General features: G+C 36.9%; 2 protein-coding genes and 1 long non-coding RNA gene across 5 annotated transcripts in view; 1 reads left to right on the forward strand and 2 right to left on the reverse strand.

Moving 5' to 3' along the window:
* The window catches only part of KCNIP4 (potassium voltage-gated channel interacting protein 4), a 502,065-nt gene that overhangs the window by 384,939 nt on the left and 101,252 nt on the right, over window positions 1-15,874 (forward strand). For all 3 annotated transcript variants that reach the window (XM_020992570.2, XM_020992567.2, XM_020992587.2), the window contains exon 2: window positions 8,068-8,192. In XM_020992570.2, coding sequence (XP_020848229.1) covers window positions 8,068-8,192 — 125 coding nt within the window. The remainder of the gene's footprint in view (window positions 1-8,067; window positions 8,193-15,874) is intronic.
* Window positions 1-15,874, reverse strand: part of PACRGL (parkin coregulated like) — a 178,702-nt gene that overhangs the window by 30,699 nt on the left and 132,129 nt on the right. The gene's annotated exons all lie outside the window — the stretch shown is intronic.
* Window positions 9-6,931, reverse strand: LOC110212603 (uncharacterized). Its single transcript, XR_013484148.1, has 4 exons — window positions 6,795-6,931; window positions 6,276-6,470; window positions 3,610-3,693; window positions 9-236 (listed from the first exon to the last, which is right to left on the reverse strand). It is a non-coding gene; the product is annotated as an uncharacterized LOC110212603 (long non-coding RNA).

A 15,874-nucleotide genomic window follows, 5' to 3' on the forward strand; every position in this document is an offset into this window, starting at 1 on the left:
ACTAGGTGATTTTTAGCCTTAATATTCTATGATCCTGTTTTGCAGCTCAGAAGGAACATTGAGGTCTTCCTTCAACTTTCTGGTTCTGTAATGTATTACAAGTGTTTGAAGTTCCTTAAAGTCTGACCTTCAAGAGCCCTTGAAATTGTAATCAGCATCCCTGGATTCAAGTAATAACACTTCCATTTACAATTCTGTATGTGTATATATGTCTTTCTGTGCCTTAGTTTCCCCATCTGTAAAAGAATAGAATTTGATTAGATGACATGAGAGCCTCTTCACTTATAAATTCTGAAACTCTGTAAATCTGTGACATAAAAAAGAAGTCCTTCAAACTTCAAGGGAAAATCCTTTGTTCTAATATTTTCATATTTGTTTAATAGGCCTCATATTACTCTGTCCATATCCATTATTTCCCTCCTTTCCACAATGAAGACAATAAAAATGGTGGAAATGATGCTGAACTTGGAATCCTTAGGTCTTGATCATATCATGTTTCAGCATTTGCCTTTCCTGACTTGCTAATAATCTGCCATAACTTCGTAAATTGCCCCCAAACACTAGTGATTTTGTCACCTTGGGAATCTCTGAGTTTGGTAATTCCCTCCATTACAACAGATTTAAATCTCTCTATGATTTAAGAGAAAAGTCCTAGGCAGTTGCTTGAAGCATGTAGAGTTGATGACCTGCCCAGGTCTCACAGTTAGAAAGTGTCAGAGGCATATGTGACACTAAATCTTCCTAATTCCACTCTGTCCACTTTGATATACTGCCTTTTATGTCTCTATCCTTTTGTGTATATATTTTTAGTCTGAACCCAACTTTATTGGTTTCTTTGAGGAAACTCCTACTACCAATGTAGATAGGCAAATGTTTGGCAACTTATGGTCTTAGAGAATTGTGCATGGCAAGATTTTTTAACCTGAGTTCTATGGAAAGGGCCCATCAATAGATTACAGAGTATCCCTGAAATTGCATAAGAGAAAAAAAATCTTACTAACCTTTAAGTGAAATTTATCATATCCCTTAAAAAATAAATTGTAAAATGTATTTTTTTCCTGAGAAAGAGTCCATAGATTTCACTAAACTACCAAAAGGGTCCATGACAGAAAAAAGATTAAGAAGCCCTGGACTAGGGTCATTGAAAGGATACATGACTTGTCCATTGTTTCATAGCCTGTATGTGTTAGGCAAGACTTAAACCCAGATGATAATAATTTCAAGGCCATGTTACACTGTGCCATCCTACGGTCTGTCTACTGATTTGTCTATCTGCCTATCCATTTCTCTAACTATGCACATACACACATACATACATAAATAAATATATATACACGCATACATAGATAATAGAGCATCTAAAATATAACTTTAAAAGACTACAGAAAAATACATACAAAGAAACTATTTGAGAGAGAGAGCAAACCTTTTTTTTTTCTTTTAGCATACATAATCATAGAGATCTAGATGGGGTCTGAGAGGTCACCAATATAATAATAAGAATGTAGACTCATATGCAAGTTTTGCCTTTTCCCCTAATCATTTTGGCTGCTTTTTCTGCAGCCCTTTTCAGTTATATTTTTCAATGCTCTGCCTGGATGATAAATGGTAAATTAAAACCCAGACTACTTGGGGCCATCGAGTCCCTGCAGAAGTAACATGGTTAGAGCTGATAACCTGAATTCCAACAAAGTTATTATGATTTTGAAGCCTGAGATTATGTGAATAAGTTACTTCTATGCATAAATAAGTCCATGTAAATCCATTCACAAGTGCTTTCAAGAAGAGGTCCAGTAGCCCACTCCTATGGAGAAGAAAATGGCAAACCACTCCAATATCTTTGCTAAGAAAAGGGATATGAAAAGTCAGACATGACTGAAAAATGACTGACCAAGAACAACAAAGCACACCCCTAGGGCACTGCCCTTTAGAGGTGATTGGATTGAACAAGGAAAACTGCAAAAACATTTATGTTACCCTGGATTGTAAATTATGTCAATGGCATTTACAGTAACAATAATGGACCAATAATGATAGAATTGAATATTCTAGCACGTTCCATCTTCAGTGTTCTATAGATAAACATATTATAATGTATTATAAAATTCTGAGGTGATATGATATAGTAGGAAGTGTGTTAGAAATAAAGTAATCAAGACATATATTCAAGTCTCAGCTTTGATGGTAAATAAGCATTTATTAAGCATAGCCACCTTTTACATAAGTCCTTCCCTGATGCTTCCAGTTTTTAACACTCTTTCCCTCCTAAAACTGTCTTGTATTCCTTTGTATTTACTTACTTGAGCACATGTGTCTCCTGCAAAAGAAAGTAAGCTCTATGAGGGCAGGGAATGTTCCATTTTTGTCTTTATAGCCCCAGAACCTAGGATAGTGACTTATACATCATATGTATCTTAAAAATGCTTGCTAAATTGAATTGTTAAGAAAACAGATTCATAACCTTTAAAGCATTCTTAAGATATGCATCATGTATATTTATGTGTATATGTGCATATATATAACATAAAATATTATATATCATACATATTTGTATGTACTTGGACAAAAAAATAGCATAGTCCTGCCCTCACTAATCTAGCATTCTATTGGAGAAGATAAACCATGTACCAATATGTGTATATGTTTCATGTGTGTATATGTATATGTATATATTGTATGTATGGATATGTGTGTATATGTATGTATGTATGTATGTATGCCACATATCCCCATATATACATACTCCCCATTGTAAACATTATAACATGGTTAGGGCCAGGGAAATTGGTGCAACTTTTTAGCGGCCATAAGTTTGAGGACTCTGCTGGAATCATTAGATAGAATTGTCATTTTATTTCTGTGGGTTATACACACTTAATGTGGAACTAATTATTCATCTACCCACCTTGTGCAACTAAAGATAGCAGCCCAGGGTGGCAGATGGGTGAGTGGCTGTGTGGGGGAGGAATCACGAGGAGATAGTAGGTCCAAAGGTGAGATTTTTTAAAAAATGAAACATATTAAAGTCTATAAAGAATTATTTATAGGTCCAGGCTTAAGGCTTAGCTACTTATTCTATTCTCAACCTCTTTGGAAACCAATGTGTTTCATGATAAGCATTCGAGGATTATAACAAGAAGAAGAGGACACCTCTCAGGTCAAATTTCTAGGCCTAGAAGTTCTGATTGTTCACCCTGGCCCTCAGAGATCCACTTACCACTTTCCACTTACCAGGATTTCAATCACTGGCAGTATCCCTTCTCCCCTACCTAATAATAATAATAATAATAATAATAATAATTATTATTATTATTATTATTATATAATAGCAATAATAATGATTATAATGTTCAATTTGTCTAATATTTCATTCTTTCTCTTTAAGCTTTCCCATACACAATATAGCATGACCTTGCAATAACTCTATGAAGTAGACCAGGTATCACTGCTCCCAGCTAGATGAGGAAGCTGAGGCACAGAAAATTTAAATAACTTCATAACAGAGGCAAGACAAGAGTCCAAGACAGCTCCAGTCCAACACAACAAATATTAATTAAGCGCCTGCTATGTGCACAAAATTGTCCTAGGTACTGTTATGCTAGATCCTACCTGTACTCTGTAGCAAGAGCCAGGACTCAGGGCCACTGTTCAAACCATTTTGAACAGCTTTTCAGTGGACCCTAGTGATAAAATCTCGAAAGGGAAAACAAAAAACAAAAAGCAGGTTAGACCAGAAACGGAAAAGTAGAGAATGCAAGACTTATAAGTTTGAATATTATATGGGAAAATTTTTGGGGAAAGTAACTTTTAAAGAGTTTCCAGATGTAAACAAATAATATAAATCAAATTGACTCAGCTCTTCAGTGCAATAAATCATTTTAAATTCAATGAGTCTTAAATGTTTTGATATTAAGTGATCTCTTCATAATACAAAATTAATGTATTTTTCAAAGAAGGGACAGCCTGCATTAAGAATTTGGCCTGCCCAACTGATACCCATTATTGCTAAGGAGATGTTCAGAGTAGTTCATCTTCAAAAGCTTTTATGATTATAGGGCAGGTCCTGTGTTGGGTATATAGTACTCAGACTTGTGATGTAACCTGTCCCAACCCCTTATATGAAGTTTAAAGAAGAGCAATACTGTGGAGGACATGCCTTGACCTGTTTGTTACAGCTCTGTTGCAATGAAATTCTGCTGCATTCTTTAAAGCATTGTGATTTAAAATAAATATACCCATTTATAAAATTCAATCCCCCAGTTCTGCAGGCAGTTTAATTTCCATTTCTAACACACAGTTTTATGGTGACATAAGAAAATGACTTTATGTAGTAGCTTTAAACCCAAGGGATGAAGGGGGGAAAAAATCATCTACATTTCTGAAGAAAAGGAATTATGTTGGAGGGCTGATAGATTAAAATGTTGAAATTTCAGTTTATCTCAGAAATCAGATCTGTCGTTTGAATCACCAAGGTGAGGTAAAATAGTACTGAAGGTACACTGGGCTAGGAGGCATCAGAAGATTGATGTTTAAGCCTACCTCTGCCGTTAACAAGCTGTGTGACTTTAGGCAAGTCACTTCAGCTATGAAGCAAGGGGTTTGGACTAGTTGTTTTCTAATACTTTCAGTTCTAGAATTCTATTTTCTCAGTATTTATTGTCTGGCACCTGCTGTACTCTGTAAGGAAACCCTGAAGGATTGTAACCTAGTTTTCCGATTAACAATAGCTGACTAGCATGGCCTTTTGGAAGGAGTGTAAAGAGTTGTGGAGGTGGGAGAGAGTTTTGATTACATATATGTTCATTTGATTTGTAACCTACCACAATACTACTACTACTACAATGTGGGTTATTGCATTTGTTTTATATACGAGGAGGGGGAATCATTAGATAGAATTATGATTTTATTTCCATGGGTTATACACACTCAATGTGGAACTAATTATTCATCTACCCACCTTGTGCAACTAAACATAGCAGCCCAGGGTGGGTAGATGGGTGAGTGGCAAAATGGCTAAGGTAACCCTGTCAGTTCTCAAATATCAAGGCTAAAAGAAGGTAGAAATGACTTAGCTCAGCTGAATGCAGATGCCTGATATTTGGAAAATTAACATCACGTCAAGCCAATAAAATAAAATAAAATAAAATAAAATAAAATAAAATAAAATAAAATAAAATAAAATAAAATAAAATAAAATAAAAGTAGGCTATAAAGATTCTCAAAGAGCCAAAAGACTTACCAACTTCATTCTTCTGTCCCTCTGTTCATTCCAACAATCAACTATGTCCTTCTCTCCTTCCCTCTTTTCCTCCCTTCCTTCCTTCTTCCACCCTTCCCTTCCTCATTCCCTCTTCCCTCCCTCTACCTTTCTCTCCTTCCTTCCCTCCCTTCTTCCCTCCTTCCTTATTTCCTTCAAACATTTATGAAGTGCCTACTGGGTAGGATTGTACTACCACAGGCACTGAATATACACGCAAGGAATGGAAATGGATAGCATTATCTTATAGATTTATATACGGCATCTTAAGGTTCAGCCTTCTCTTCCTTAATCTTTCTTCAAAATCTGGCTGTCAGACTGACCCACCCAATCAGGTAGGGATGGATAAAAAACTAATTCAGTTGCTTAAAAAGTAACTGGTACAGGAATGCAGAGCCTCAGTTTAGAATCACTGCAGGTGAGAGAGATGAGATAAGAAAAGGTATAAACTACCCATAGCACAATGTGGAAATTTGTTTTGCTTGGCTATGCACAATCCTCAAAGAATTTTGTTTTCTGTTTTTTTATTAATGGGGGGCTAGATCTTTGTTAAATGAAAAACAAATTAAATCAGAATTAAAAAAAAAAAACATGGTACTAGACTTTAACCAAAAAGCTACGAAGCAATACCATTTGCCATGGATAAGCCATGTGAAGATAATTCCCAAAATGTACATTTCAATATAGCAGTTAATGGAAAGTTCATTATATAAAGATAAGTAGCCCCAGTTGGATACATAGTAGCTTTCCAACAGAGTTTTTACTGGGGAATCAAAGAGGAATTTTAGTGATGGGGCTGGTGTTAGTTTAATTTTGGTGATTTCATGTATACTATTAGGTACTATCATTCTCCTGAAATGGAAACAGTTCTTTATCAGGCAAGAATCATTACAGCAGTACATCACAGTAAGCCAGAAGAAGACACAACCCCAGGGCAGAAAATGCCTCAAGTTTAGTTCTATTTAAATATTGCCAGTGATGATTGGCCTATCATGCAATTCTACCCAATTATACTTACCCTCAAGGCAGTCTTGGCACTAAGCCTTTTGTCATGCAGACAACGTGTCTGGAAAGTCTGGCTCTGCTCCATGAAGAAACTATATTTACTTATTATTTGGCTTGGGTTCCATGTTGTACTGAGATAAGGAAGTCAATTTGTTGATTTGTTTTTCCCTGGTGTAAGGGTACTTACATGGGTCTAGGAGAGGTCGCTCTATGATTTAAAGACATTTTAGAAAATCAAATTTAAAATTCTGTTTTGCTCTTCCCCTATGAGCATAGCTAAGGCCCAAGGTGACTTTGTAGGAATGGGACCTTCAACAGAAGTATTATAATAATAGCTTACATCTGTATAGCACTTTACAATTATAGAGGGCTTTGCGTGTATTACCACCCTGTGAAGTAGGGAGTACAAGTCTTCTTATCCTAATTTTGCTAAGACTCTGAGAGAAAGAGATTAAGTGTTTCAGGATCAGAAGATCACAAGATGACAGAAATTATAACTGAAGGTCCACAGAGATCACGTCAGTCTAATCACCTTATTTTAAACGTGAGTAAACCGAGGCCCAAAGAAGCAAATAATTTGCCCAAGATCACATGTATAGTGATTGGCATTTGAACCCAGTTCTTCCCATTCTAAGTGCTCTTCTCTCTGCATCTCATTAACTTTTGAGCAATACAATTGTGAAGAAATATAAGCTGCCATCTTGCCTTTATTCTGTGTCATAGAAAACATGTCTTCTAGAATGTTCAGCCATTGGGAAGTTAAGCTGAGCAGAGAAAAGAGAGAAGAAAACATGTTGAGATTGTAAAGCTCCTCAGCCACCTGAGCTGGGCCCTAGATTGGCTTTTCTAGCCAATTCTTTGCTCCAGCCTGTCACCTAATCCCTAGCTTTCTTCTTTCCCATCATCACCCTCCATCTAAAATTCCATTCTTGACCTTTATATCCTTTCATTTTCTCTCTCATATCCCACCATCTCTCTGTCATTCCCTTGCTGGCTCTTCTTACCTCTATCCTTCTCTCTGACAAATATTTTCTTAAGATGAATTTTTATCTTTTCTTTAATGTTTCCCCCATTCTCATTCAATGGAGAAACAGACTTCAGCATGAGAAAGGGTTTTTCTTCAGCATTTTTGTTGTTGCTTCCTTTTGTAAACTCTTAGAACTACAAAATAGACAGTTTGAAGGGACACGGAGTAGTAAAAACAGATCATTTGTCTGACTTAGGAGACCTGAATTCTAGTCTTAGACTTCAGGAAAGTCTTTAAATTCCCTAGGCATCAGTTTCCTTCTCTGTAAAATAATATTTTAAAACCCTTTCCAGTTCTAAAATTCTATCATTAGATGCATTTGTTTCCATTAAGTGCGAAAGCTGAGAATTAACATTAATGGCTAAGTGTCTAAATGTCAGCATGGAAATGGGTCTGCAACTTAAAATCTTAGCTGCCTAGGACTTTGAGAGATTACGTGGATTGTACATGTCAGAAACAGGACTTTAACCAGGCCTGTGGTTGTTTGACATCTTCCTGACTCTGAAATCAGCCTTCTATCCCCTGTGCCACATGGTGTTTCAGCTTCTAGAACAAATAAAGGAAATACTAAGTAAAATTGGGCCTGTTTTAGACACTCCAGTTCTGAAAAATGGAGAAATAAATTTCTTGCCAGTGAAAGACTGTTTGCTTGCTTGAGAAGTTGATGTGTTCAAAGAGTTTCACTCAGTTTCAAGTTTGATCTCAGTTCTGATCATGAGATGAGCATTTACATCCACTGAATTTTTTTTGGTAACTCCCTTCTGGTTTCCTTCCACAGACAGTGTCGAAGATGAAATGGAAATGGCCACTGTGCGGCATCGGCCAGAAGCTCTTGAACTGCTGGAAGCCCAGAGCAAATTCACCAAGAAGGAACTTCAGATCCTCTACCGAGGATTCAAGAATGTGAGTACTTTGATTCTGACCCTGATCTTGCAAATCTAGGGAAAATCCTTAAGAAGTGTGAAGTCAGAAATGAGAAACAAAAAATTGAAAGTGAAGCATATCAAATTGGAGGACAGACTGATGTGATAGAATGAGATGCTCTCTTGCCAAGTAGGGACATTGTCCATTGTGCAGTTGAATTTCACTCTGTGGTGATCGTTATCATTAAACATTGTCCAGTGGCTCAATATCTGTGCTCATGATACTCCTATTTAATTTTTCTGGGGGCTATTTTGATCAACTCAAGTGTCGTCATCATATCTAGCTCATTATTGGTGATTATTTGGCAGCCCTAGTCTGGGCCCGAAGGATGAAGTCTTTAGGGGGGAAAAGGATTGAAGAGTATGTTTTGTAACTTTAGAAAGGGTTGATACAAAATATGCGTGCAGACATAGAGATTTTTTTTGGTTCATTAGACCATAGTGTTAATGCCACTGAGCTCAGAGGCAGAATTCCCCATGGAATTGATTATGTTCTATGTGGCTTTGTATTACCAGGCATTTTCTGTTCAAAGGGACTCAGCAGAAGTACTTGTCTGCAAGGGAGGCTAGGCCCAAAAATGCAAAGAGTTTTTTTGGATTACCACACAATCTGTTACCTGCCAAAATCTATGCTAGGAGATGTCCACTGCTCTCGGAAGGTTTACAATCTATTTTGAAAGACGAAATCATCTCTGTTACTCTGAGAAAGCCCAGACCAGAGGTTTAACTGATGTTGGGTCAGTAGCATTATCTTACTAAATAGAGAAATACGTGTATATATATATATATATACACACATTCCATTGGTATACCTGCAATATCCTGATAAGGAAAATAAGATGAAGACTCCCCAGAATGTGGGGTGAACTCCTTATGGCAGATTTATGGGAAATTATGAGTTAAAGGCAGATAAGTGGGGCAATGTAGATAGAACACTGGATTCAAAAGGAAGATGACTTTAATTCAATCCTACCTCAGACATTTACTAGCTATATGACACTTAATTTCTTTTAGGCACAATTTCCTCATCTGTAAAATAAAAAGTTGTGCAGATAAAATGAGATAACATTTAAGCATTTGGCAAACTTTAAATTGCAACATATTAGGTATTATTATTAGATTCACACGTGTTTTTTCTTTTTGTTGTTGTTGAGTTGTTTCAGTTGTATCTGACTCTTTGTGACTCCATTTGGGGTTTTCTTGGCAAAGATATTGGAGTGGTTTGCCATTTCTTCAGCTCATTTTACAGATGAGGAAACTGAGGCAAACAAGGTTAAGTGACTTAGGGTCACACAGCTGGTAAGTGTCTGAGGCTGGATTTCAGCTCAGGTATTCCCGACTCCAGGCTTGGAACTCTATCCAGTACACCACCTAGCTGCCTTCAAACAGAATAGGCCAGCACAGATAGGTCTACATGGAAAGACTCCTCACATTGATGAGGTCACAGATCCATTGAAGTTTATGTACCTCGTACATACATATATATATATATATATATATATGTATATATATGTATATATATATGTATATATACGTATATATATGTATATATATGTATATATATATGTATATATGTATATATGTATATATATATGTATATATATATACACATATTCACATACACACACATATATACACGTACATATATATGTATATGTATGTATGTATATATAAAAACACATGTATTCACAAAGGACTCTGTCATCATAGAGAATTCCTTCAACTAGAAGAGATTTTGGCTGTCTGTGATATAGTTCAATACTCTCAATCTCTTCTCCTTCAATTTATACTATTTCACTTTGTCCTCTCATCAGCTCCCCCGTTTCAAACTATTATCTCTATGCAGATGATTCTTTGTGCAGCCCTAACATTTCTCTTGACTTCTAGTCTCACATCTCCAACTGCCTATTGGACATTTTGAACTGAGTAGCCCATAGATATAGTAAACTCATGTCTAAACATGAATTCATTATCTTCTCCCCTCCTCTAAACCTTTGTCTCTTCCCAACTTTCCTATTACTTACCACTATCCTCCCAATCCCTCAGGCTCACAACCCAGGTGTCATCACTTTCTCACCACCAGCCCCTACCCAATCATTGCAAAAGCCCATTGTTTCTCCCTTCACAACATCTCTCATATATACCCCTTTCTCTCCTCTGACACTGACTACCAACCCTGGACTGTGAACTCCTTGAGACCAAGGACTGTCTTTTACCTTTCTTGTCGTCTTCAGCACTTACCATAGTGCCTAGAAATTGAAGGGGCTTAATAAATGCTTATTGAATGATTGTTGATTGACTGATTATCAGATGAAAAAACTAAGTCAATGAGAGGGTAAAGAACATGATCAGTGAAAGTCTTGGAAACTGAACCCAGATCTTCTGACTTTAAGTCAGATATACCCTTTCCATGCTGTCACACAATAGTATGTATTTGGAAAGGCAGCAATGGTGTAATGGGAAGAACAGTAGCTGTGGCACCAAAAGAATTGGGTTTGAGGCTTAGTTCTACCACTTCTTTGATGTGTGACTGTGGACAAGTCACCTCCTCTCTCTGAGGCTTAGTTTTGTCATCTTTAAAATGGCTGCAATCCCAAAGGATAGAGAAGAGAATGTGTTTGTTTTTAACTGCAAACAGCTATATAAACATGAGCTACACAGACCCATTTTGGTGGAAGAAGTATCGGATACAGTAAAAGAGACAAAGAGATGCATTTTAAAGAAAGCCAGCTTGGAGTGGTTTAGGTTATTCCTATTACAAGAAATGCTGCTTGCCTCAGACAGAACTACTTAGAACACTTGAAGACCCACAACTTCCTCAACCTCCAGCAGTAGAAAAGCACAAAGCAGCAGGAGTGGGAAAGACAAAAATACATAAAATACCAAGTCTTGGCAAAAGCTAAACATGAACAGAAGGATAATTAGGGAGGCAAACTGATATTTTATTCATTTGAAATTTAGAATCTTCAATTGAATTTCAGGATCTTATAGTAAGTTAAGTTTAAAAAAAAAACATTTTACCTTTTCTAGATATAAAATTGAAAATGTCTACTAGGGAAAGATTTTACTCAGAGAGCCAAACTTCCCAATTTTCCTAGACTGCTGCTGTGTTGTCACTCTATCGCCATCACAGTAGGGCCTCTCTCAGTTTGGAGTCTGGCTTCCTTTCATCCCATCTGAAACAGTGATTACTGCAATCATTAACCTTTTGAGCCAGTGTCTCTGCAGCAAGCCTTGTACAAGAGCCACTTCATGGGGAATTGCTCAGACTCCAAGGCCTGTAGGCATGGTGGTTCCTTCCTCTTCTTTCCTTTTTTCTTCCTTTCATGCTTTCCTCCTTCTTTTCTCCCTCTCCCTGCTTCTTTTCCTCCTTCTTTCCCCTTCCTTCTAAAAAGTGCTTTGCAAACCTTAGAGCTATATAGGTATTAAATATTATTTTTTCTTGCCTTCTCCTTTCCACCTCTTCCTTCCTTCTCTCTCTTCTTTCATTCTTCTTCTATCTTGTTCTTTCCTTCCTTACCTTCTCTTCCTAATGTGTATGGCAAACCTTTCTTCCTTGCTTTCTTCCTGTTCCATCTTTCTCCTTCCTTCTCTCTCCTACTTCCTTCTGTTTCCTTCCTTCTCCTTTATTCCTTCTTTCCTCCTTTTTTCCTTTCTTCTCTTTTTTCTTTTTTTCAACACTATTTCTTTGCTATCCTCCTTTATTGAGTTAGTAATTTTCTTCCTGAAGTGAAAACTTTGGTAAACCACATTGTCTATACCTTCTTAATAGAAGGGACTAGAAGATTGCTCCACAAATATAAAAGGTTTATTTAGGATGAATTTGGACAGGAATGGCTTTTAAACTTTAAGTTTTTTGTTATGTCTTCAAAATATATATCTCTAATAAATACGTTCACAGAATTACTAAAGTATAGAAAAATAATGAATCTTTTAAAAATAGGTCATTACTAGTAGTTTTGTGCTAGCACTTTTTGACTACATTGCCATCTAAGAAAACTTACCAATTTTTCTTGATTTTTCTGAACATAAATTTTCTTGAAATACTTGAGAACAAAATAATTTCCCTGGAAACAGATTAACTATTCATTTTTATGAAACTTCTGAAAGCTTTCCTACATATTTTGATTAAAAGGGAAAAAAAATCATTCATCAGTGTCTTAAAACTCTGCTCCCTTCATATGACGATACGTTAAAGTAGCCTGTTTCCTCTGCCAGCAACAGCTGTTAGTAGCCTCCAAAATCCTCCTCTGCCAACTCCCTACTCCTGATCATTAGCATATATTTTACATGTGTAAGTGAGCCCAAGGTAACTAGTAGGGAAAGGAGGAGACAGAAGGGAAGTAAGACAGTTGGCACTGTCCTCCTTTCCCTTCCAAACATTCCCTCCAAGGGCATCTTCAGACACACACACACATGCTTACAAACTAAATGAGTGTTTTTCCTGACCACAGGAAAAAAAGGATGCTCTAAAAGAAATAACTGATGAGAACTGATGATCCAAAGTAGCCCAAGAATCATCAGTCTCAGTTTCCTTACCCATTAAAAGAAGATCAAATAATCATCATATCTTTCTCTTAGGGTTGTTCTGAGGATTGAATGAGATAATGGATGTGAAGGCATTTTGAAAAGTTAAAAATGCCATGAGAACATGAACAGTTTTATTATCAGGATCATCCAGGCAGCATTTTGTCACAAGAGAGCGGAACATACGATGACCGCTGCCTCATAAAAATCATCCTACCACCTACCAGATAGGAGCCATGCCTTTGTTCTCTCCTCTCTCAGGCCCATGTTTTCCTTTAATGCAATAACTCTGTACATGGTCTGATGACCACTGAGATGGTCTGCAAGGATCCATCACATGACCTGTTCTGGCCTTCTTTCTAGCCTTGGTACTTCTAAAGAGCTGTGATTTCACCAGAGTCAGATGATTTGCCAGACCTCCATGCCTTAATAGCTGTTGTCATAAGATGCTTTGGCAACAACAACAACAACAACAACAATAATAATAATAATAATAATAATAATAAATCTGCCTTCTGTTGGCCAACCTGCCTGGGCTGATCCTCAGGTGATAAGCCATCACTGGGCCTGTAATATACAAAGTCTTGCCTACTTGGTCTTAAATGGCAGAGTGTGGATTCTTGTGACTTTATCTTTGGGAACCAGGGCCACCTTTATGCCAAAGTAATGAATCAAGGAGGAATTTCTTAGGGTTGTGTCTGCCCTCTTATTTTAATATGTATTATGTAATGATGTATTAATATGTAATATGTATTTAATGTATTATAGTAGTTATTGTTTTTCTTGTGGCTTGGCTTAAAAATTGATTAGCTACCCTACCAATTTACAGGGGAGAGGCTCTAGAAATTGCCACAAATGAGCCAATCTCTCTCTTACAAGATATGCTTTGGGAGCTGAGTACTTTTTCACTGAAGTTCTTCCTTTTATTTTTTGGATCTCTTGATGTTCTCTGTACATAGAAAAATCTCAAATGTATTTCATTATAATATTTGATTTTCCCTTTTAATAACTGCTGACATGCTATAACCCCTTTGTGGTTTTTAGAACATTTTAACTGCATTTATTTTATTTATGCCTCACATCAACCCCAAGGAGTAGGTATTATTAACCCCACTTTACAGATGAAGAAACCAAGGCTTAGAAAGCTTGAGTAATTTTCCCATGGACACAAGGCTAGTAAGTGCCAAAGAGGGGATTTGAACTGAGGTCATCCTGAATCCAAGACCAGCCTTCTATCCATGATTTATTCCAAGCTGCTCTACTGGCTGTTCTCTAACAAGGAGGGTAGGCTGGCAGCAGAAGCAATTATTGAGAAGCAGACATCAAAGCAGCAAGAGCTGCAACAAGAAAGCCTTTGAACCATAGCAGGGTGTACTCCAGAACATCTTATATTTAATAAAACCCATGTATCACCAAATCATATTTTTACCAAGAGGATCACCAGACTTTCCATTCATTCTGCAGATCTCTGTATTTGTTGGTGTGGTAGAAGCCAGATGCCAAGAGTAGTGGTTGTTGGGTGGTTTCTCACCCCACCAAACTGTCACAAACTTATGGAAGTCACTGCCTTGCCATCTGTAAGAGACTGATGGTAGAGACTAACCCCTTCTAGTACTAACTGGTTTGCTTCGGTTCTCTGTAGGCTCAGATAAAAGATGTTCCTTCAGTGCAAAGTTGCAAGTTTGGTAATTCAGTGAATCCTCAAATTTAACAGATAATGGAATCTTAGAATTAAAAAGGATCTTAGAGATGTTTTTACAGAGAAGGAAATTAGGGCCTGGAGAGAAGGAAGTTTCCTCAAGCTACCTAGTTAGTTAATAGAATGATCAGGATTAGAACTAAGATATTCTGACTCCTCCTCTTTCCATGATACCTATTGCCTCTGATTCTTTTATCTTCCCTCCTTTCATCTAAAATTTAGGGTGTGAAGTTCCACTTGGGAAAAAAAAAATAGGTAGCGCCTATGTCTGTCCCAGAGTTGAGTGCCTCAATTAGGAAATGAGAACATACCATTCTCTGTTTATTGGAAATGATTCTCTCAAGCCCTGAGATCTGATATCATGTTTTTGGCTGACTCACTTGTGACTTTCATATAGTCATTTAATCTCTCACTACTGCCATTTCCTATCTCTGAAAATTAGGGATTAAAATCTCCTTCCATAATGAAGGGGGTTGGATAACAAATGGTTTGCTTATTCTCTTGATAGTTTCAGATGAAAGATGCTCCTTAAATGCAAAGCATTATACACACACATACACACACACACACACACACACACACACACACACACACACACACTTTAGTACCAAAGGTTGAAAAAATTACTTCCTCTGAGTCACAGGATACTCTAACTTTCATACACTCAAGCAGTAGGCCTATAGAAAAGAAATGTCTTAGACTACCCTCAGCAAACAAAATATTACTGCTCTTCCTACTTCTCAGTGCAAATATTAAACAGCTTCTCTCCATGTGAGACCAACCATACCTACACAGAGTAAAAGTCTTTTGTGTTATAAAAAATGGCAACCATAGCTCTCTTTTTACCAGCATGCCTGTCTAGCTACAGTACAATGATTACTAACAAATACTTGGATAACCCTGAGGTATCCCAGTATTTTCTCTACCATCCAAAACATCTGTTCTCAGAATAGTGTTCAGTGTATCATGTAGTTTATCATATTCTCAATCTCTCCCTTTTTTAATTGCTTGTCCATTTATGGCAGTGGTCCCCAAGTTTTGGGCATCCAAGCTATGCTTAATAGGTTAATAATGATGATATTTATATAACATTTTAAGGTTTTCAAAGCATTTTACATACGTTATCTCATTTGAACCTCACAACAACCCAGGGAGGTATGTACTATTATTATCTCCATTTAAGAGTTGAAGAAACTGGGGCATACAGAGGTGAAGTAATTTCTCCTTTGTATGTATATTTAATTAATAGAATAAGCATATTAAACAAATTCTTTCTTTGGTGATGTCAAAGTATATATGCCTCATTCTGCCCCCTGAGCCCATTACTGTTAGGAGATGACATTATAATTTATCATTAGTCTCTGGAATTGTATTATGTTGATCAGAGTTCTCAAGTTTTTTAAGGCTTCTGCAAGCATGTATTGAATATCTCCTAG

Source organism: Phascolarctos cinereus, unplaced genomic scaffold, assembly GCF_003287225.1.
Source record: "Phascolarctos cinereus isolate Bilbo 61053 unplaced genomic scaffold, phaCin_HiC Scaffold_9;HRSCAF=440, whole genome shotgun sequence".
In the NCBI taxonomy this organism is placed as follows: Eukaryota; Metazoa; Chordata; class Mammalia; order Diprotodontia; family Phascolarctidae; genus Phascolarctos; species Phascolarctos cinereus.